The 24,382-nt window shown below is 42.1% G+C and overlaps 1 protein-coding gene across 11 annotated transcripts in view; it reads left to right on the top strand.

Annotated features, from left to right (window-relative positions):
* The window catches only part of BRSK2 (BR serine/threonine kinase 2), a 303,357-nt gene that overhangs the window by 188,470 nt on the left and 90,505 nt on the right, over window positions 1-24,382 (top strand). For all 11 annotated transcript variants that reach the window (XM_015631404.2, XM_033515384.1, XM_015631407.2 and 8 more), the window contains exons 3-4: window positions 10,097-10,182; window positions 22,258-22,398. In XM_015631404.2, the coding sequence (XP_015486890.1) occupies window positions 10,097-10,182; window positions 22,258-22,398 (227 nt within the window). The remainder of the gene's footprint in view (window positions 1-10,096; window positions 10,183-22,257; window positions 22,399-24,382) is intronic.

The raw sequence follows: 24,382 nt of genomic DNA, 5'->3' as shown, positions 1-24,382 counted from the left end.
AATACTGCAGGATCTGAGAAGTAATGTCTGAGGCGCAGATTCATAAATAGAAAGTCAGGCCTCATGTTACAAGACCCATCTCTTGAGACCTAGAAGTTAAAAATGGAATTTGCCAATAATTACTGGATGTCTCTGGTCGCAATTAGTAGTAAGAATCCCACAGACTTTGAGATAAGGAGATAGGCAAATGCCAAGTACTTCTGAAAGCCTGTCCTGACTGAATAATGTATTGGAAAACAGAATGAAGATATGAAAAATTACTGTGTTCAGCACCAGAGCATATGCTGGATATGGCCAGAGGTGTCTTGAGCTCTTGTTTCCTAAGTAGGTTCAGACAATGAGGAGAAGGAATGACTTAGCTTATCCCCATCACTTGTTTTGAGATGCTCGAGAAACTATCTTTACAATTGTTTGTAAACCTTGCTTGCCAAGAGGCTTCTTGATCCTGATATTGATGTTGATAGTCTGCAAGATGTCATCAGCACCTCCAGCAATAAGGGACTGGTGTGTGATGAGGAGGATATGAGAGGAGCAGAGATAAAATAACTGAGAAACAAAATGTTCCTTCGTTGCTGTCTTTGATCTCTTAACTCCCAGCTGTGAGAGATCCTGGTTGCTGATGGCAGCAATGGACTAATTTTCTGCAGCTTCTGTTGCTTGTACAAAACAGAGGAAGATGTTGTCTTCACTGAGGGGAGTACAAGTCTTGCTGTAATGTCTTCTGTTGCAGGCTGAACCTGGAGAGGCAGGGAGGGAGCACAGGCTGCCTCAAGACTGAGGCAAAATAGGCAATTTTATTTCCTCCTCTCTCTTTCTGCCTCTTGCTTTGTACTTCAATTCCTGCCTTATTAGTCATTCTTTTGAAGATTAAACCCCAGTGGAAAACTCCCAGACAGTGCTGCTGTGTTTGCTGTATCCTTGATGTGATGGAAGAAGTGACAGGCACCACGGACAAAGCTGTTCTGTCAGGGTTAGCATCATCTTGAAAGCTTGTGCCTTTTCTCTAAACTGAGGTGCAGTAGCTGAGGGAGGGGAAAGTTTTATGACAGCCAACTGTCCACCAGTAGCTTAATCCTGACCTGGAGCTGAGGCTGAGACCACTAATTTTGTTGTGTGAGTCAGCAGAGCTGAGAGAACAGGCTTTAAGCTCATCTGCTCTTGGTTACATCCAAGCAGGTAGCCCATGGACATTAAGTGGTTACTGCTGATTTCCCATGTTTTGCAAGATATGAAAAAACATGCTTGTGGTTGAGGTGGGTCTCCATGAAAAAGTTATAATCCCACATCCAGATCAGTGGGCAGGGATGGCTGGAACTGAAGCGCTGTTTTGTGTCATTACAGGGATACACAGATATGGTCATGTCACTAGAGAGGCACACTGGGGGCAGAGCTATGGACAAAGCAGACTGATTTCTTATCATAGATAAGAACAAGGATTCTTGGGATCAGTGTCCCTAAGATGGAATGGACATGGAAGTATTAACATAGAGCTGGTGCACGTGAGGTGGGAGCTGCTATTTCTGCTGCAGGGTGATAGAAACCATTGGCAGCTGCTGGGGCAGAAGAACTGGGCTGGAGGTTGCTTGGCCTCCCTGAGCAGCCAGACACTGGCTCTACAGTTTGGCAGGAAGTCAGCTGTTGATGCCTCTGCCTGCAGCTGCCAGGCCTCCCCTCAAGGCTCCCTCTCTATTGCAAAGTGAAGTGCAAACATGAACTCCGTGAAAGTGTTGCCCTTGGCCTTTTCTCAGTTCCTGAGTGAGGTCCATGCTGCTCTTTGTCTGGGATAGTGTCCCTCTGGGGGATGCAGTTGTGCTTCAACACCTTATTTTGGAAACAAAGGGGTGAGCTGTGGGTTGCTTCAGACTCTGCTTCTGTCACTGCCAGCTGTGAGGGACTACTGGGCTGAAGAATCCCTTCTAGACATCAGCTGTTATTATCTCACTAAGTTTATTAGTTCAGCTGAAACGAGATCCTAATTGACAAATACATACAAATATCTATATAAAGAGGTAAGGGGCAACCAAAAGTGAATGACAGAAGAATATAGCAGAATAACAAAAATCGTATTACCTGTTTTCCACTCTTTGAAATCAATGATGTTGTTAAGCTTGTTGTGGAGAAGAGCAAGACAGGAATAGAGTCTGCATTCTGCCTCCAATCTCTGCAGAGCTCCAGCTGTTCTGCCCTCTCCTGAAGCATTTATTACCTGCCTTATTTCTTCTTAGGGAACCAGAGATTTCTATTAAGGAAAGATGTAGAGAAGGGAATAGCAGCAATCCCATTGATTGTTTCTGGAAGAGTATTACAGAAAATGTAAAGGACATTTGTGTAAGACAATGCCAAAGAGCTAAACGGGGCCAATGTGACTAATGGAGAAAAAAGGAAGGGGGAGAAAGAAGCTAGCTGAGGCACATAGGAAATGGTAGAGTAGTCATCCTTTGAAGCTTTTCCAAAGCTGTGCTTTTAAATTTCTCTTCCTATTGATGGTGGACTCCCTCAAGGATCTCGTCTATGGTGCAGTCAGCATCACTTCACTGTCTCAGTCCCATTCCTATTTGCTCTTGGGAACCCCTCTGCCTTATCATATCCCCAACCAATGCTCTCAGAAGCTCCACACTATATTTTTGGCAGAACATTTTGCTGCGCTGTGCTATACTGACTCCTTTGTGCTTGTCCATATTTCCTTAATAAGATTCAGCATCTTCTGCATTCTCCACACACTCTTTGGGTCCAGCATTCCAGTGTTACCTTTGGTGTTGCCCATACTAAATCTGTGATGTCTCATATAATACAAGAAGTTCTGCACCTGTATTATTTGAAGCTGAACTCTCCGTACCCCTTAATTTCACAGCTTATTTCTCTGTGTGGAGTGACTTTTTCTGTAGCTTAGCACAGCAGCCCACAAGGCATTAAATGTTCAGGGTTATACTTTCTCTCTTCAGAAGAAGTAACTTCTACTGGGGGAAATTAGTTATGAATTGCACTCCTTTCCTGCACAGGGTCATATACACCCCTGAAATGAGCCCAGCATACATTTGTATACAGGCTGCCCAGGGAAATGGTCACAGCACCAGTCTGACAGAATTCAAGAAGCATGTGGACAATACTCTCAGAGACATGGTGTGACTCTTGGGGTGTCCTGTGCAGGGCCAGGAGTTGGACTTAATGATCCTTGTGGGTCTGTTCCAACTCAGGTTATTCTGTGATTCTTTGATTCTGTGCCTTGCTAGGGTGGACTAGACCTACAGCTCTCCATTTGGGGTGAACACTGTGGATGTGGTGTGGAAGGAGGGCTGCGGACACGGCAGGGACTGAGTGTGCTGTTTGGAGCAGTGGTTACCAGTGTTCACACAGACTTGGCTATGGCTGCTGTGTGGGGGTGCTGGGCCTCTCATAAATACCAGGCTGGATGCACATGAGTTATAGAAAGCACTGCGTACATTAACATTAAAACCCAGGATAAGGAGGGAAAAAGAAAGGCAAGTCAAAGATCAAGTTATTTCTCTTGTAGAGTGACTGCAGGTTTGTGTCCTGCACTACTTGGCAGTGGCAGCCAGGATGTGGCACTCACTGAAGGTGACAGGAGGCACAGGGAGGCTATTTGCCTTCCAGTGAAAGGGGCCTATTCTGCTGACTGCTGGCAGAGACTTGTGTGTCAGTCACTCGTTAGCTGTGTACCACCGGGCAGCAGATCATCTCAAGTGCTGAATGAATAAATCCACTCCTTGTCAGCTCCCATCAGTGTCTCTTGCATGAAACCCTGATGCTTCTTAAAGCAGCATACGCTGCAGATAAGTCAAAGTGCCATATTTACTCAGGAGCTGATGGCAGAGCCCTGAGGAACACAGCAGGTGTTAACTACAGAGTTAAACTGTGACGTTCCTGGGTAGGATTTTCCATGGCTGGATAACCTGCAGGATCTGTCCCTTCAAGACCCTGGAATCCATGTGTCAGGCCAGGTCATGAATCCTGTTGTGGAGCTGCTTTGGCAACAGCAGAAAGGATTTCCATGAAAATTAACACAGTATCCATCCAGTCAAGTTCATACTCTCAAACTTCATGCTAGATTTTGAAATTCAGTGGAGTTTAAGAGCTGCAGTTTTGAAGGGTTTATGGAGATAAACAAGCAGAAACTGACATTTTGATATAGTACTAGTTTGTGGAAAGTAAATTTTCCTTCTCAAGCTTCATGTTATAGAAGTCTGCACATGAAAATTTTAAAATCGAATATGCATCTTGCTTCTCACACATACCTATTTTCATTTTCATTTATGGAGAAATAGCTTTGAGAAGCAGACATGCAAACAGAAATTGTGGTAGAATGAGCCCACAATAGAGCCCTCAGTAAAATGAAGAATCGCTCAGCTTTCCAGTAATTCTGTCTGTTTGTTGTAAGTATTTTGTAAAGCATTGTCTAGCTGTCTGATTCTATGGAGATCTAAGTCTAGTTTTTCTCCTCATTTATCTACTTTTTGTAAAATCTTTTTTTAATTACTGGTACTTAACAGAAAACCCGAATTCATGTTAAAACATTTAATTCATCAAAATTGTTTAATACAAGATTTCTTCCAGATACCACTTAATGATCATTAGAAGGTCTGATTCAAATCCCACTTAAGTCAATTGATGTCTTTTGTTGACTTCAATACATTTTGAATCTGGCTCACAGTATTCAGAAATGTGAGGTTAATGGCCATAGCAGCAGCAAGAAATACTCCCCACAAATGCACAACTTTCATGGTTCTCCATTTGCATTCATAATAGACTACTGAATAAGTTTTGGATAAAGGTAATGAAAGGTAATTTTGAGCAAAAAATCAGCCAAATTCAGAGCTGCAGAGGAAGATACTTTAATCATTTAAACCCTGATATTTTTTTCCATTTCAACTCTATTTATGCTCCCATAGAAATTGTGGATGCAACTGATATAATGCATTAGATGTTTTGGTATTGCTTAGATCTGGTAATAGCTTAATCTGTTTGGAGGAGCGATGTCCCATCACAGCAGTGATGACCCTACAGGGCATAATGGGCCTGCAGTTACTTGTTGTATAAAGCCATTTCTGCTTTAATGCTGTTTTCTTCTGATCTCAGGAGTAGCCTATTTCTGTCATTATGGGCAAGAGTGAACAAGTGACCTATACAGTCTTCACCAAAGCCAGGCATTTTCACCATTTTTAACTCTCAGTCCCACATAACATGAAAGCATAAGTACCAAATTAACAAAACCCCAGGTATTTTGCTGTGATATTTCTGCTATGGCAGGAACACAGATTTTCAGAGAACCTAATATTAGTTTCTTCCTATAAGATGCCTTTGGTTTTGCCACTTCAACTCGGTGAAATACCAGGGTGATTTACTCTGCTTTCTGTGCCCTCATCATGGAAATGCAAATTACTGCACAGCAGGCCAGACATTGGAGAAAGTAGGTGCTCTGGTACAAGGTTTCCAACCTGAGTTCTAGCCTGAGGAGTTGGATAAGCAGCCAAATCTCTGCATCCTTTGAAGTTCATTCTGAGCATAGAGAATTCTGAATTCCGAAAAGGTCGTGTCCTGGATGAGTTTCTCATAACTGAGGGACAGGCATGAGTTCTGAAAAGTATTTGATTACTTACCTCAAAGTAGGGTCAACATTAGAGAGAGCTTGATTTTCACAAGAAAACCTACCACGCCTTCTCTCCCTGCACCATTTTGCTCTGTGAGTAGGGAAAACGGCGTAACAAGTGTGCATCCTGCAGGGCTTTGCTGCCCTTCACCATTTCTGCAGCTCTGGAATTCCTTCTCAATCCAGTGTTTTGAGCCATATGGGAGCTACTTATTCTAATGGAGAAAGAGAGGGCTTTCTGGTGTGCTGCTGGTGAGCTTCAAAGCTTCCAAGGAGAAATGTCAACTGCTGTCCCCCAGCTCTTTGCATGAAAGTGTACTTTGAGAAGCTGCTAGGAATGGTTTTTGCATAGTGCTTGCATAGGTTTGGTAGATAAAATACAGCCTGGCAATATCAGAGAGATGTGAGCCTTCATTTTTCAAGGAGCAGATGGGTCATGAGTGACCCAATAGTTACTGACCTAATGAATGCAAGAGAAAAGGAAACTTCCTTCTTCAATGAGACAAACTATCAGGCTCCCCTGACCTGCCCTCCTTGCCTTCGAAGTGAATGAACACCCTGTGTGCCTGACTCAAAAGGCAAGAGAGCAGAGCACTTGTTGCCAGTGCAAATTTTCTGACAAGATGGGCTTAAAGCAGAGAGATGTGATTTCCTCTGGGGGAGAATGACAGTGAAGAAGAGATGGAGGAGAGGGACGTAAAGTACTGCATGATTCCTCTAAGGGTCGCGTTGTGCCCCCGTCTTGCACTTTGTCATTAGCTGAATCACTGGAGCATCCTGTCAAATCAACCTCCTGCACAGATTTTTAGAACCTCTAATTGGCACCTGCATGGCACCTGCACAGCTACATGTTTCCAGTGTGTCTCCTTTTGCCCTGCACAGCCTTTAACAGCTTTTTCTCCCAGTTTCAAGGCACAGTCAGTGGCCCACCATGGCATGGGGCAACCCTGGCTGTAGTTGGGATCCTGTGATGTGACCCAGTGTTCATGCAACAGAAAAGCTTTGCTTTATTCCTTTCTCTTTTATTTATTTATTTATTTATTTATTTATTTATTTTATTTATTTATTTATTTTATTTTTATTATTTCTCTTTTATTCCTTTCTCATTAGGCGAATGTTTCTCCATGCTTCCTGTTTATCACAGGCTCTGAGCCTCCGTAGACAAGCTATTCTGAGCTTGCCCTGCTTTCTGATAATTGCATGTGCATTAAAGCAAACACCCCTGCAGGGTTTCTCCTCTCTCCCGTCCTTGCCAGCTCAGAGCTGGACAGCATTCCATGGCTTGCAAACACAGGGCTGTGCAAAAAAGACAGGCCGGGGGCTGGCAAAGCTCTGGGGAAGAAGGCAAAGCTGCATGCTATTTCAGGCCTCTCATTTTGCCACTGAGTTCAGATACCTCTCCTTTCCTTGTGACATGATGGCTGCTAGGTCCTCCTGAGCCGTGCATCAGTGACATCGCTATTGAGATCTCCAGTCTGTGTCCAACCCGTATCAATTACTGACTTCTTTGCAGGGATATAAAAAATTAACAGGATCCAGGGGAGTCACCCATTAGTACTGACTGTAGTAGTAATTCTGAGGTGATCTGTTGCATATTTCTCTGAACTCTTGTTTTGCTTTAAAAGGAAAAAGAGGCAGGATACTGCTGTAAGATTTTTTGAGGATGAGCTTTATCAGATTGCTGTTTATAGAACTGGGAATCTCTAGATCCTAAAATAATACAACCACTAGTGTCTTGTGCCTCTACATGAGGCAAAATCCTGGACTACAAGAAGTACAGTAATGACATTTTTCCTTTATAAATGCCCTTTCACTGAAGGGCATTACTTGAAAGCCTTACTTGAGATGAGTAGATGAGTTTTGTCCTTGGTTTACAGATAGAAGAGGTAGCAGACTGTGGAAAGCTGACTGGCGCAGACAACACACCACTGAACTGAACACACTGCAGTCAAATGCTGCCAGGCACATCAAGACAGATGCTCTCTACATACCTGGCTTGAAAATGAGACCTCCAAAACTGTATTTCCTCTTAGATTTAGTTCCCAGGAATTTAAAAATAGAACCTTCTACACTCTTACACTTGTGATGGAAGAAAAGCAAACTTGGGTTAAGTCTTTTCAGTTGGTTCCTAAAATAAAACTGTAGGTGATAAGTAGATACTGTCTTTCTATTGTGATTTTCTGTTACCAAACATAGGCCTCTCAGTGCTGTAGCTGAATTCCCTCCTCCAAGTGGTAGTCACTGCCACTTCTCATATTTTAGGACAGTAACCAAGCAGAACCCTGACTGGATGCTGCCATCCATCATCACTTGATCTGAATTTACATTGCCACTGAACCAGCCAGGAGGTTTCTCTGAAGGAATCACCAATGCAGTTATACAGCCCAGCTGCAGGGAGTTTTAGTTTTCATAGGCTGGGGTTGGATTATCCTTGCCATAGCTAATACACTGGTCACATTCCCCATGAAATACCTGTTCTTCCCCATCCAAAAGGACCTTCATTGGAGTTGCAGTCTCTGAGCAGCTGCAGTACATGTTGCTTATGGTGAATCTCAGTACTATTGGGAGAGTGTTGTGAGAGTGGGTGCTTCTTCTGTTTTGTTTTTCCTAATTTTTGAAGCAAATCCAACTTTTATCAATTATAGGGCTTAACAAGCTCTCTGCAAGTATCAGTGCATATCTTGTAAGAAAGAAGAGTAACAGGTCTTGAAGAGGAGGCAAGAATGGAACAAACTAGCTACCCCCTGGATCTGTGGTGAAATAGCTGAACAGTTGAAATCTACCCAGCTTTTGTTTCCTGTTTGTATAAGTAGCTTTCATCAGAGTGCTGGTCATGAGTAAGTTAACACCCACAGAGTTGTCACCATCAAGCACTTGTATCACTGAATTCCTAGCAGTGCTGGCAGTGCTGAACTGCGTACATACATGTTTAAATGCATTCCCCGCTTCTCTGAAGGAGCTATTTTCAGAGTTCCCAAGTGTGGAAGTGGAATCTCTCAGATGACTTTTGACTCTGGAGAGAGGAATAAGTGTCTTTGAAAGACTGAGATTGGCAGATGTACAAATATACTTTCTTCCATCCTGGTATGTGAGGAAGGCTAAGGATGATGTAGTGCAAAAGTTGCTTTTGCTGTTTTTATGTGGTGCTGTAGAGGAAGAGAGATCTGGGGTGATAACCAACATGCTGGGAAATCCTCCCCTGCACAGTGCTGCAAACTACCAATTTCTAATTTCCTGCAGAGTATCTTACTTGCATTCAGGTAAAGTTGTCCGTGTTGAGGCTTAGCAGAGGACGTTCTCTCAGAAAATTAAAGGACATCAAGAACTAAAGGTGTACTGGGGCAAGTTCCTAATTACTCATTTGATCCCTCCAAGGGAGGCATTAAGGGATGGTTTTGTAGTTTGTTCATGGTTTGTTTGTCAGTATAGCAGCTCTGGGACAATTGGTTATTTAAAGGACTGGAAAAAATCTTACCTGGTTGTCCTTGTTTGCTTCTTTAGGTCTTTTTCCTGTCGTTGTGGATTCCTTGAAATTTGGCATGCCTGACTGTGCAATGCTTAGACCACATCTTGTTGCAGAGTTTATTTCACATATCCAAAGTCTCCACAGTGCTACATTAACTCCCTTCGACTTAGCCTAGGTCATATCACAGCAGTTACAGAGTAGTTTCAAGCAGCAGAGCAATTTTGCTAACAGCTGAGGAATTGCACTGACTCCATCTCTAATGAACACCCTTAGTGGTCATGATAGGAATTTTGGGTGAGAACAGGGCTTGTGCTAATTACAGGGACTTAGTCACAACTTGTTAACTCAGCATTGAAAACATGCTCTTGGAAGTAGCCATAGTTGGGCAGACTGGGAATTGAGGGAAAGCACAGTCTTGCGCTTAAGGCTCTGAACACTGCATCTCCAGTAATCTGGTTTAATTTCTTGTTGTGCCTTGTACTTCTTATGTCATTTCTTATATTTCTTTCCCTTTATGTGCCTCAGTTCTGAAGCTATAAAATCACACTGCTTTATATCTTCTCCCCCACATGGCAAGTTCTTCAGAATGGGGATTTTCTAACACTAATTGAATATGTAGTTCGTAGAGCAGCCACACACCTGTGGCTGTGGGAGGTCAGGAGAGCCCTACATGACATGTTAAGAGTTTCTGTACTTTGAGAATATGTCATTGGCTTTGGATTGTGAGGCCTTGAATGCTCATGAAACTCCCACAGCTAATTTTCTTTGGTAGATTTGGGACTTTTCTTTCAACCTTGAAATTCTGCCGGTTTTCTGTTCTGCAGGGCAGGGAGTTCTGAGGATGAATAAATTGAATTTTTGTTAAATTATGTCATGCTAAATAAGATACATTGTTACAATTCTATGTATCCTCTGCATATGAAGATGAGTGGAAAACGGATAAATGGGAAGAAAATGTGTGATAGTACCTAAAGTATTCTAAGACCAAGCTTCTAATCTTCTCTTTTTCTTTTTGTTTCTTCCAGGTGGAGCGGGAAATAGCCATCCTGAAGTTGATAGAACATCCCCACGTTTTAAAGCTGCATGATGTTTACGAAAATAAAAAATATTTGTAGGTATTACTGGCTTTTGCCAGAGGAAGGGGAAGGGAAGGAGGAAGAAAGGGAGGGTGGAAGGGAGGGAGATCAGGGTTTTGGAACTTGGTAATGTTTCTGAAAGAATGGAACAGGTGTGTTTTCACCCACTGCTGGTGATATTTGGTATTTGGATGAGGAATGAACACTCATTATTTCCCTGGCTTTTCTCACATTCTTCTCTGTATTTTAATGGAATCATAAAGGTTGGAAAATTTATCATTGTCCAACCATTAACCTACTGCTGCCATATTCACCATTAAATCATGCCCCCAAGGGACACATCCGCATGTTTTTGGAACACTTCCAGGAACGATGATTCCACCACTTCCCTGGACAGCCTGTTTCACTGCCTGACCACCCCTTTCAGTGAAGAATTTGCTCCTAATATCCAATCCAGACCTTCCCTGGTGCGATTTATGGCCATTTCCTCTCATCCTGTCACTTTTTAACTGGGACAGGAGACTGACCCCCACCTGGATACAGCCTTCTTTCAGCAAGTTGTGGAGAGTGGTAAGATTCCCCCTGAGCCTGCTTTTCTCCAGGCCAAACATACCAACTCCTTCAGCCACTCCTCACAGGACTTGTGCCCTAGACCCTTCATTGTCCTTCACTGGACATTCTCCAGCACTTCAGTGTCTTCCTTGGAGTGATCCTTTACTAAATGCTGTTTCTTTTCCTACTTAAATAGAAGAAAGTAGACAAAACAATATTTTCTCTAAAATAACAAGAGAAAAGGAAGGTTTGTACCTGTAAGATCTGGAACCATTTTGAATCAAAGCTGTAACAGACTTAGAGTGGATAATTTGGATAATCTCCTTTGTCTAACAGTTTTTGCCAGTTGAAACCTTCAATGGTCACTAAAAGTGCTTCAAATTTGTCCCATCAGCAACAGATTTTGGTTTTAAGGGCCACTGTAATCCCCTGATGGTTCTGCAGTGACAGTTATGTAACAAAGTTTTTTTTTTTTTTTTTTGTTTTTGGGTTTTTTTTTTTAGGTTTTTTTTTTTCTCCAGATCATTACCAGTGCCAGAGAGGGATGTTGTCCTCAGACAATCACTTTAGCTTGATTTGGGGCACTAAATATGTTGCATCTGTTGTCAAACAAACAGGCCACATTAATCTTGGCACAACAGCAAAAAAATCAATGTTCTCCAAATAGAAAAGGGTGACCCAGTAGGGAACTCTGTTATTTCCAGCTTTTTAACAGGTTATTACACATAGAAGAGAGTGGTTAAAAAAGATTAAACAGTTTTTAAAAGCCACCATCCACCGGTGACCTCTTTTTAGTGTCTCAACACAAGAAGGGAATGACTGTTTATCCAAAGAAAGTGTGTTGAATGGAGGTAACAGTCCCTCATGGACTATTCATCCAGTCTTGTTACTGGAGCAATGAATTCCTGTTCTGAGAAGCGAGGCCTCTCTGCCTAAGGGTTAGCTTAGTAGAGCAGGCAGTAATTTCCTTTGGATTCCCCCTTCTCCTTTGGGGCAGAGCCTGCCATCCGTGGTGGAATGCAGTTGCCAGAAAGAGCTTGTGCAGGCACTGGGTGGAGGCTGGCTCAGATGTTTTCAGACCTGCATGCTGAATTCTCTGTCCTCAGTGGCATAAACGGTCATGGCTCCATGAAGCCCCGTTTGCTGCAGATGAGGACAGAGGTCCAGATCTAACACAGCCTGCTCTGTGTGCAGAGGGCAGCAAAGGGAAATCAGGCTTCACAGGGAGTATGTTCTCCTTTAATCCTGAAAATGGATGCAGAGGACATTTTCTCTGTATTCAGGTTAAAGGGGATTTTGATTAAAAGACAGGGAATGTTCTTCATGATGTTGGTTTCTGTGTTGTGTAACCCTAGGTATACACTCACAAGTACACTCTTGCATGAACAGAGTAAACAGCTGATGGTGGCAGTGGTGACAGTGTAAGAATAAATGGAGAAGAACGGCCAAAAGGGGATGGGCTGTAGAGGTGCTGAAGCTTTTTTCTTGTCCTGAATGCCTGTGAAGCCAGAAACTGAGTTTTCCTTCTTTACCCCCATAAGACGTGGGGGCTATTTTGCTCCCTATGAAAAATTTCTGGTGCTCAGAGCAGTGGGAATGGGGTTACACTATTATTTTTTCTAAAAATACTGCATTTCTTGGAAGGAAAACATCTTCAGGATGAAAATCACCTTGAAAAGGAAAGCATCCCATATCTTTAAGCTATTGGGATATCCTGGCTTCTGAAAAACATTGGGCTCCAAAACATGCTTTGCCAATGACCATTTAGTCTTCAACAATCACTAAATCTGCTTTGTGCTGGAGCTCCACTGCATGTAAGATTAAGCTGTCTGCATTCCCCTGCAAAGGCACTGAATCCCTCTGCTGAAAGACACTGACTCTGAAAGAACCAATGACTGTTAATTAAGTTTCATTTTTTATTAGTCGCTATATTAAAGAAAGGCTTTTTTAAAGAAAGGGCTTCTGCCAAGCCTCTGTGTTCAAAATTAGAAAAAGCTGTGGCCTTTGATAAATCTGAGAGGTGGAAGAGAGTGGCTGTGGAGGGGTGAGGTGTTAAAGAAGTGCATGGGGACTGAGAAGTGTGTATGCATGTACCTTCCCAAATAATAAGACACAGTGACCTCTGGTTCTCACCAGCATCGGGAAAGGGATTGCTCTCTGGTTGTGGCAGCACCTTTCCATCATGCATGGCATCCCAGGACTAGCAGCAGTGACATGGTTTCAGAGAAGCTCATGAATGATGGGTGGTATTTCAGAAGCCAGAGACTAATCACAATGCAGCACTGGGGAACATTTCCTCGATAACTGTTAATTTCACAAATCATGTTTGACTTTTAGTTTATGATTTAATTTGTGACAAGGGGCTTTGGTTGAGTAGGTTCCTAATGCAACCATGAATCAAATCCTTTTTTCCACAGTTTATTTAACACCGAGAATGAGTTTTTAAAAATAATAATAAAAATCTGTTAGCATATGTGTGTTAGCCAAGCAGTCTTTTCCTGTTTATTTTGGTAAGGTTCTTTTTGCCAAGCTAGTTGGAGAGGTGGAGATAGCTATGAAATCTATTATTCCATCTCTTTATCCATCATTTTGAGTTGTCTTATTTAAAAAGACTGTGAACTACACATCTAAGTGTGGGGAGAAAAACACAGCAGCACTGTGGCTCTCTGTAAGTGACATACAGCCTTAGACACATATAATTGTGTTGGCTAAGCGAGCAATACTACTGACAGTTTGTTTAATTATTTCGTATTTGTTGTGTGATCACACTGATGGCCTTCAAGCAAGATTAGGAGTCCACAGTAATAGATAATTTAGAAATAGCTATAGACAATCAATGCCTCCCTCTCTCCCATCACATAATGTCAATAGACAAAACAGCCAGGATGGGGGTTCATCCCCTTTCTTAAAGATCAAAGTGGCCTGGTATGGGGAATGATCAGTGGGCTACCAAAACTTGTGTGTGCAACAGTCAGTTTGACTAAGGAAGTGCAGACAGTCAGGAATTTTAGAGAAATACAAATCATAGAATCATCACAGAATGGGTTGGGTTGGAAGGGACCTTAAACATCATCCAATTCCTCCCCTGCCATGGGCAGAGAACCCTTTGATTAGACCAGGTTGCTCAGAGCCTCACCCAAGCCAACCATGAACACTTCCAGGATAGGGCACGTACTAAGAGAAGGAGCAAGGCAGTAACAGACAGTAACAACATTTTGGCGTGTTCTGTAACAGACACTGGAGGGACAGACTCCTTTGGTGATTTCTGCATTGCAGATGAGCTGTGTGAACCTGGGGGATGATCCTCTTTTCTCTGTGCCGTGTATAGAAAAGGTCTTTCCTGAGCTGACCCTACACAGAGTTTTATTTACTGTGTTTCATGCAGTACATTCGGCTTTGCTTAGATCACAGAAAAGCAGTTGTCCCCTGTTGGAGGAGCTGTTAGCATGGCAAGCTAAGGGCCATCAGACAGTCCACAGGAGATGAAACTTCCCTCTCCAGAGGGGATAAAGCCGACTGATACAGTTCTGTTGCAGAACTCCCAACAGGGGTGGCATTATCTGTTTTGATCTCATTTGATTAACTATTTAGTTTAGCTGTCAGGGGCTTGGTGGGGAGTGGAAATAAAATAGAAAAAATGATACATACTAGGACCACTCCATAGCCTTTTCTTTCAGACTGTAATACTGCTATTTCTTGATTCCCCTTCTATTGATGTCTGTGTGTGTGTATATATATATATATATCTGTAAATTTCCATTTCAAGATGCGTATGGATATTTGTGTATATATGTGTAGATTTATGTTCAATGATTTTCAAATCTTCACACTTAAGATTTCAAATTTTATAGCAGCATTTATTTTACATCTCTATGTCATCCAGTTTGATCAGCATTTTAAGCAAGTTTTAAGCTGTTTTGAGAGGAGGAGTGGACACCAGACAATTGTTCTCTGAAGTGTGCCATGCATTCCTCAGCACCTTTTTCAAATATAAATGCCTTTCTCATCATTCATCAGTACAATGCTATCACTGGGCAAGTGCCCAAATCTCATTGCAATGTACATAACACACCACCTCTTGATTTCAGAGGTGAAGGTGCAAAGCAATGGGCCAGATAAGAAAATTAAAATGTCCTCCTGGCTGTGCACAACTCACATTTCTGGCTCATACAGAATCAAGTGGCAGCAGGAGTCAAGGACTTCCAGCTCTGGTGCTGTCTGCAGAGGCCTTTGTGCTGCCTGTTCTCTCCTGCAGGGTCTTCCTGTAATTCTGTTTATTTTTGTTGAAAACTAATTGTGGGATGCCAGAGGATGCAGAAAAGAGGAGAAAAAGGTTCTGTGGGTTCTTGTTAGTGGTAGGCCAAGACTTTGTCATTCAATCCATCTGCAGGGAAACCTGTGTAAATTTAGAGGAAAAGTTCAGAAAGTCTGAGTGGCTCCAAAGGCTCAGCACTGAAAATTAATTTTGTGGTAAGTGTGCACCTTGGGAGTGAGGCTCTGGGATGTCAGGTGCTGTGAATATGGGGAAAGAAAATAAAACAGGATTGGAAGGCAGAATAGCATTCTACCTGAGCCTTGATTAGAACTAAGGAAAATACTTGTAACCAGCTACTTTGGCCCCCTTTTCTTCTGCTGTTGACTTATTTTAGGACTGTCTGGAATTACAAGCATGTGTAGCCAGAAGAAAGACAGTCAGTGGTGGGAGTGCAGCCAGTGCTGTTGAGGTTTGGAGTTCAGGGTGGGCCTGGAGACGAGAAGCTGGCCAGAAGCCAGGGAAGAGGTACAGGTGCCACCACTCACAAGAGGGATGCCAGCCTGGCACAAAGCAGGGCCTGCAGAGCTGGTGGTAGGAATTAATGCACCCTGTGCAATAAAGTCTTAATAAGCTCTACACAAAAGCCTGGCTGTATCCTCTGCTCACTTCCTGACGTGTGCCTGGGTACCATCTAGACCATGATGCTGGGCTTGGGGAAAAGCAAGCCCATATAGTGGAGCAATTCCGTGACATGAGCAATTCTGTGAGATGTTGCTTCAGAGCCACAGTACATTCTCATGCCTGACTTCTCTTTTAGACTTTGGTCAGCAGTGTTGTATGTGTCTGGCCCTGGTTGTTACAGCAAAGGCCACTTAGCTCTGGAGAAGAAAGCCCTGAAGTATGCAGTCACTAACAGAATTGCAGCAGTGACCTGATGGGTGTTGTCTCAGCTCTGCCCATCCTGTGCTGAGGATCCCTCTGGCTAAATCCATTCCATATCATGCGCCCATATAGGATGGCTGCTGCAGTGCCTTGGCATCCATGAGTACACACCATGAGGGCACTGCTCAAAACACCTTTCATCCCAAATAAATCAAAGGTACAGAGCACATAAGCTCTCATTACTTCTTTTCCCCAAAAGCCCCTACCTGTTTATGCCCAAATGTAACCAGCAATCAAATACAATATCCATTCAAACATGCAAAGTCGAGTTAAAACTGTCTTTTAGAAAACAGAAATCTAACACATGCACATTTTCTTGCAGGCAAGGGGGAAATACAGAACTCCTGGCCCAGTGCCAAATAAGGGTTTAAAAATTCATGCCCACCATAAGAATTTATATAACTTCTGAATAATTTATAGGCTGTGCCAATAACAAGGGGCTTCATATCTGATAGAGATTATTTAATCAATAGAAAACAGTGCAGAGAAAAAGCTGTCAAAGAACTACAGAGCATGTCAGCCTAGGTAACTTTTAACTTCTTCCCTGCCACGTATATGTTTAACCATATTTATGCATGGAAGGACATTTTGTAAGTAGGGTGGTAGCCTGGAAGGAGAATCACCAGGTCTTTTTTCTTCTAGAAGGTTTTCTTTTTCAGTCTGTTTTTCCCTAAGACAGATCCCTTTGAAATGCAGTGAGCTTTCTGGCTCTCAAATTAATTGGTCAAAAGGAGTAGCCAGTTTCTTGTGAATCATCTGCCAGGATTAGTGTGAGATGGCCCATGGTTCATCAAGGCAGTGCCAACCCTAGCATTTGTTGTGCAGCCATTTCAGTTTGTGTTTCATTCTGTGGAAAAACTTGAGTTTTACAGCTGTTGGCACAGTAAACATCAGGACAGAAGAGAACTAAAACCTTATCTGTCTTTATGATGGAGATTCCCACCTGATGTTTTGTCTTTGTGTGTATCTCTTTCTATAAAACTGCACCTGGGTTTTGCATCTTGCTGGAGTGCATGGTTAAAGCTATGCATATTAAAAACCAACAAGAGCCACATGGATATCTAGTCAAATTCTCGCATAGTTAAAGCTCTAGGATATTACCCAGTGATGTGTGATGGTAGCCAGTGATACATTCAGGCGTACATAGGAGACCAACTTGAAACCCTACTTGTTTAGGTTAAGCAAAGTTATGCTTCATATATGTAAATGTCATATCATTTAATAAAAATAAATTATTAACTGCTTCCCTAGCAGACAGCTAATTGCAAGCACTGATGGACATTCTATTGCCTGACTAAAACAAGATGTGTGAATTTACCTCCATTTCTAGAGCATTAGAGTGTTTCTTGGTTATCCTAACTTTTTGCATTTATAATACTTACCTGAAATACTTTGTGTTTCAGTATGATCTTTCACCTAGACATCTCTCCATTTAACACTTTTATAATAATAATGTATAATTGGTGTAGCTGTTCGTGTCTTGTAAATTGTCCTGAGAGAACAAGAGCTACATACCTACTAATGGGCTGCTGCAAGCCATCCCATCTGGCAAGAATTTTAGCATTTCACACCATTTTTGCTACTGGCTAAAAGACAGCTTTTCATTCTTTACAGATCATAACTGGTGTGTTTGTTTGCATTTTGGTTTTTTTTGTTGTTATTTTGCCAGAAGTGTCTGGTAGTGCAGGGTCCTGGTGTTCTCTGTGCCAGTCAGTCTTTCTTTAACAGAATTTTTCCTGGCATTGCTCAGAGCCAGCCTGTTTCTTTAGTTACAATTCTGATTTGGAGGCAGCATGTAGCTGCCTTGCCTCAGTGAGGGCTCTCTGAGTTATTCCCCAAAGCTCCCTAGGGAATGAGCAAAGACACCTTTTAAGAAGCTGTGGCATTGTCCACCAGATGGAAAGGAGAATAGTAAAGAAAAGTGTCCTTTTTTTCTTGTTTTTCTTGTTTTGAGTGATAGGAGTGTAGTGCAACAGTAATTTATCTAATGATGGAGAAGTCCTTGCTGTGCTGGCACTGGATAAGAATGGGACAAAACCAGTTTACAACCCCACACACAAAGCAACTGTTAGGAATGGGAAGTCCAAGCTGCCATCAAGCATCACAGCAAAAACCAGCCTTCAGAAAGGAGTTGAAGAAAACTGATGATGTACTATTTTGGTTCCTAAAAGAATAAATAAAATTAACCAGAAAGAAAGAAAGAAAGAAAAAAGCCTAGGATTATTCTAAGCTTGCATCTCTGATATGTAGTGGGTCATTTGAGGTTAGGAACTCAGAATCTTTTATTGAGAAGGTGGTGATGATGGGATGCAGATGGAAAAATGGCAAAGGGAATAGATAGAATGCTGCTGGATGCAATCTCTCTGCTCCTCTCCAATCAACACAATTATTCTTGTCTTTAGTATTCAGCTTCTTTGCTTTTAAAGAGCAAAGTCTTGTCTCCTTCAAGCACTGAAACTCAACTAGAGATTTTCAGTTTCATGTCTTGGCTTGTAGCAGGGACATGAGAAGATAATGCAAAATGTGGGCCTTGGTGTGCATGAAAGTGAGCTGTGGCCTGTGAGAATATTTGCAACCTGCTAGAGAACATATCCAGTGAGGAAAAAGTAATTGAGACTTTATTTATAACATACACTTGGCTTCATATTGAGTTGCAGAACCCCACTGTTTTCTGGCTTTTCAGTGTCCTAGCAGGCAGAGGGGAAATTGGTGGTGGGGACAGCATGGAGTAGAAGGCACAAGGAACCACAGGTGCTAATGCCAGCTCTGATAGTGGGTGAATGGAACCCTGGACAAGTCACTTGGCTTCACAGTTCCCTATCAGCAAATAACAGGAGATTAATGCCTGTTAAAACGTGTTTCTCTCATGTGAAGTGCAAGGATTGGAAGAGTTGGGGTGCGTCCAGAGCATCCAACATGTGCAGGCTAGGTGCTCTGAGAGTCTTATGTCCTAAAATAGGTCCTGTCTGTATCATCACAGCATGTAGTGTGCATTCTGCCAGCCAGAGACTGGGTCTTTCCTTTCCCTGAACCTCCTTGCAATGGCTGTTACAGAAAAGGTTTTCTTACATTTCTACAATGGGAAGAAAGACTGATGCTGTCAGTCTTACATAGACAGGATAAAAACCCCCCAAAACTTCATTCACCAATAAGTTGCTTTTCATCTCTAAATGTAATAGGAGAGAAGTTCTGGTTACTGTTCTGGGATTTTCAAAACTTACTTGCTTGCTTAGAATAAACTGGAAAAGTAGTACTATAGTGAAGTGAAAACCTGTCATATCTGGGAAAGATAAAAGGGAAGGGAGACTCATGAAAATGCTTCTTAGTGTTTTTCTCCCCTACAGGCTAAGTGTTATTTACCTTCTCCTAGATCCTCCAAGAGCTGGCATTAGCATACTTCCAATCCTATAGCACTTTGCCAAAGTAAAGGATTTTAGATACTGATGTGAACACAGAAGATTTGGGTTCTTTTCTGTGCCATGAATTCAAGAAAGATGTAGTGTTTGTGTGCCTTATTTTCCAGCCCAGGGAATAATGTTCTTTCTTTCCTTTGTTTTTTCTGTTTGGCTTTCCAGAGTGTTTATTTTCTTTTCTGTGGAGTCACTTAGGCACACTCACATACACACAGATGGGTAGATACAGATATGCAGCACTTAGTGGGGTTTGTGGTGTAGCTGTCCAGTGGTGCTTAGAACCACTGCAACACTTGGATATGTTTAAACCCTTCTTTGTCAGCCTGTTTGGAAAGAACTACTGTGCCATATAATATGCCAGCAGAAATGTTGGCTTGCACAAAGAGGGAGGCAGGTGCTGAATTATGCCCTTGTTCAACAGAAAATCTCCTACTTTGGGGCTCTCCGAAAAAACCCCACAAGGCACTAGAGGGAATAGGGCTGGCAGATAACAACCTGAGCTCACAAATCCTAGCTGCAGCTTAGCCACGTAGTGCTTGTGGAATGATCCCTGCAGCATTTCTTTCTTGCACTCAACCACTGAGGAATGTGTTTGTCATCCTTCTCACTCATGTCACGTTGGGGGCTTTGTCAGATCAGAATACATCGTCTCTTGTGCTTCTCTGTGTCCCTTGACTTGTCATAGGCACAAATCTTTTTCAAATGCTCTCCCCTGTTCATTTCCATTATTATATCTAGTGCTTCTAGGTGGCAAGCAAAAAATGAATAACCTTGTAAATGTTCCCTGTCTTTCAATTTGTTTTATTTTTCATACAACGTGTCAGTGCATTTTTGTTGAGTGTTTTTAATAAGATGAAGTTGATGAAAATAAATTGCTTCACAGTTCCTGCTGTGGGTGACAGAAATGCTGGGTCTGTATTTTTCAAAAACTGTTTGTTTGAAGCCAGTGAGGACAGTGTTCTGTATGTCTGTGACTGCAATCATCTTTGTAAGACACCTCCCAGAAAAAGAAAGCAGCTAGCGATTTGAATTTTGGAGGAAAGATGCACTGCTGTATCCAGCTTCTGTGGGGCACAGTGAGACAGCAAACTATCAAGAAGAATTCTAGGATTGATTCTGTGCCAGAATTGGGGCTGCCATATTGGATAGTTAGCCAGGTCTGTGTCTAATATGAGAGGGAGAATGAATTCTACAGCAAACCTTCTTACCAGACCGTTAGCCAAGGCTTGACAGTGTGGACACCCCAATGCCCGTAGCTGCTGCATATCAGCTTTCTTCTGTGTTTAAATGACTGGCTCAAAAAATGTCATGTCTATAAACAGTAATCTCCAAATTACCAGGGTGTACCCAGCAGACAGTTGGGCAACTACTCATCTGTTTGGAAAGAAGATGCCCCACATATTCCAAATGGGATTTTTAAGCTAAGATCTTTCCCATTTTTAACAAATTTTAATTTTAAAAAAGTCAATATTACTATGTTTCTTGTAACTGTTTTGATCAAAAAAATGGAAAAGTACAATTTTAATTCCCCCAAGTTTATAATTTTATTTTTTTCCCCTTTTTGTATCCTTTAAGTACTTATTTAGCTGGCAAGACAATACCAATGTCTGTCTTTCTGTAAGGCAGGGAAATGCTTTCTCTTTCTGGTAGGTGGGAACTGACACATAGAACATATGATGATGGACCAGGAGCTCAGGTCCCACTTTTGCAACTTCATGGCTAATGCCATTATCATTGAGCAAGCTTTACCTTCCTCACAACTGCTTTTAGTCCTTCTACTGTCCTTTTTGGAAATTTTGAAAACAGGACTAATTAAGACCCCAAATATATATTAATCTTCCCCACTTTTCATTTTAAATTCAGAAATTTCTTTGGAGATTATGCTGCTTGAGGTACAGAAAAGACAGCATCCTGGATTAATTACTCTTCATTGTCCACTCAAATTTGAGGAGTTGGATTAATTCTGGTAGTAAGACTATTCTGCTGTAAAGCAAAGGGTTGAGGAATCATGCTGCACATTCAGTTCAGTATGGCCTGCTGTGCTGTTGGGAGCCAGGGACTGAGAAGGACACTCAAACTTGTTTGTTTTTAAAGGATTCAGTTGGTGGTAGTCCTGCCACTTCCCTGGGAAAACTGTCACTCCCACTATTAGGCAACATTTCCAGAGATTTATATGGTTTTCTTTTGCTTGGCTGCCTTTCATTAGCTCTACTTAAAACAAGAAAATGGTCCATCCATGGCAAGTCCTTCCAGGTTTCACTCTTCACTGTGTGACTGCCAGGAGTGCTATATGAGGTCAGGAGTTTCCTCTCCTGCTCCTGGGCCCCCTTTGTGCCACATGGGTTCACTCAGTGCCACATTTTTCACCTGTGAGTTGCAAGGCCAGGCATCTGCTCCAGCAAATCACTGCTGTTCAGCAGCAGAAGCTTTTATATAGGCTGCACGCACATGTAGTGGGTTTGTTTGCTTGTTTGTTTGTTTTTAATAAGGTACATTGTTCACCTTTTCTCTAATTCATTCTGGTTTGTTGACATCTGTCTGGTTCTGTCTGACTGCAACTGTGCCACAGCTGTTTTATAAAAGAATTGTCAGCTTGGTTAAAGGACCCGAGGCTTCTTGGTATAGAGTCTTACTCCACTGTAGCTTTGTGACCTGCTGTGGAAGCTTATACCTGATTATTCCCTGCTTCCCCTCCTGGTCTTTGGAGTAATTTTTTAGCTTCCTGATTATTGGATACTGAAGCCAACAATGGCAGGTCTGAAGTTGCAGAACCCCTATTAAACATATTAATCACTCCTGGTTTTAAAATTCCATTTCTCTTCCACTTTTATTTCTGGAAGTGTTCCCCTTGACTACATATAAACAGAAGTGTTTGTATCTAGCTGTGCGAGTGTGAGGGAGTTGGTGTGATCACATATTTACAAAATCCTGGCTTTGTGTTTTTCTAGGTATTTGGTGCTAGAACATGTGTCAGGTGGGGAGCTCTTCGACTATCTTGTAAAAAAGGGAAGATTGACACCAAAAGAAGCCAGGAAGTTCTTCCGACAAATCATCTCTGCTTTAGACTTCTGCCATAGTCATTCAATATGGTGAGTACAGCCATTTCCAACAGGAGTTCCTTCCTTCATAATAAAGGGATCTTACCATATTACTTTAAGTTTTAAGTGAGTGATCTTGTAAAGCTCTAAAAGCATTGGGTAAAGTGATGATGTATTTTTTAATTCTTGTCCATGTGTGAGACAGTGTACCAATCTGAAATGAGACTGATTTCTCATGGAAAAGACTGTCCATCATTTCTCACTGGAGAAGAATTAATTCACAAGGAATGCTTTAAACAGGGAAACCAAAACCACCAAGGAAAAAGAGTTTCATTTCCACAATTTTTGTGTCACTTACTAATAAGTAAGAGCTACATACACTGTATCAAAATGAATCCCTGAAGAAACCTGGGACAACTACAAATACAACAGTCATTTTATGGTTCCCTTCAGTTCTTGGAAACCTGCTGGCTTTTGGCAACCTTTGCTGAGTCCCCTCTGGGCATTTGAGTCACTGTTGCCTTTAATTTCCTTTCCAGTAGGGAAGAATTTTCTTACTAACTCCGTCATATTATTTAACCATGGAGTGTGGTTTAACCTGTGCTTTCAGGTGCCATTTTATATTGGACCAGTTTTTCTTTCATCTTCAAGCTGAGATAATTTAAATTACACTGAATTCAAGTTGCTGCAATCAGCCTGAAGCACAAGAGTTTTTGTACAGCTACTGACCCATAACTGCCTGCTCATCTCTCACAAATGCAGATCCTTGCATTTGGATTGGCTGGGGGAGAACACTTACATTATGTCTGCGTGGCTGCTTCTCCAAAGAAGCCAGACATAGATCCCCCACTCCAGGAGACCAAGGGCCACTCAGAGATACTGCAATAGCTGGATTTGCATAATCACTGTGTGGTTACTTCTCAGTAGCCATACAGCCATTTTCTGTACCCCCAGTTCTGTGCTGAAAACTCACAAACCAGATGGCCACAGCAAAAATGGATGTTTAAATATTTAATTTGCTCTTCTAGCCCCCTCCCCCTGCATCTCTGAGTCATTTCAGCAGGAAACAATGATCTGTAAAACAGCATATTTCTAATAAATGGAAAGGGAAAGAAGAACCTTTCTTGAGGACATACTAAGAGGAGTATACTGTAGAAGAAGAGTATAAGTCTTAGCAGAAGAGGCAGTTCAAAGGTGATGGATCTGGGTGAGAAGGTCCTGAGGACAATGCCTACCTGACACAGGCAGAGTTAGAATAGTCAGAGAAAATTCCCAGAGAAGCCAAGAGCAGGTTGCATGCAGATCTAAGTTTTCTCTGTTGGCAGTGACCTCTGACCAGTTTTATTCTGTGAATGCCACAGTTTTTCCTCCCTGCTATTCAACTGCACTGAGTGATCATGACCTCCTTAGAACCTGTATGATCCTTCGCAGGTTGTAGACCTGTTATTTCTTACATACACTGGGCAGTGTAACCGCTGGTGGACTGCATACATGCATGTTTTTCTTCCCTACTTGGCTTAACACTTAAGGGATCCAATCCAACAACACTCAAAAATGTTTAAGTACAGCTGAAGAGAAATCTTTACGCTTCCAAATGAATATTCCAGAGAAATCAGAATCTCCATTGGGATAGAAGTTTCTACTAAAGCATGCATATATGTATATGCTAGTCCTTTGGACTTGTTATGGATACCTCTGGATCTGGGAGACTTTAATAAACTGAGAGAGGATCATGGTGAGGCTGTCAGACAGGCAAACATCTCTGCAGGTTTAACACTGTGAAATTTTCTTGGCAGATGCATGTCTCTCTTGAGGAATCCATTTTCTTCCGTTAAATGTATTGGATTGTGGGCAGTAGTCTCGTTTGAAAGTAACTCCCATCTCCTTGCTAACTCCCACCTGACGAGCATCTAGTGCTGGCTAAGTTAGCAGCAAATCATAAGCTCTGCCTCCAGGTCACTCTGAGACTCCTGTGGTCTGTGTTGTGTTCTGTGCTGTATTCTGGACAGTTATCAGAAAATCAGAGCATGCATAA

This window comes from Parus major, chromosome 5, assembly GCF_001522545.3.
Source record: "Parus major isolate Abel chromosome 5, Parus_major1.1, whole genome shotgun sequence".
Lineage (NCBI taxonomy): Eukaryota > Metazoa > Chordata > Aves > Passeriformes > Paridae > Parus > Parus major.
This window is presented reverse-complemented; position numbering and strand designations above follow the sequence as displayed.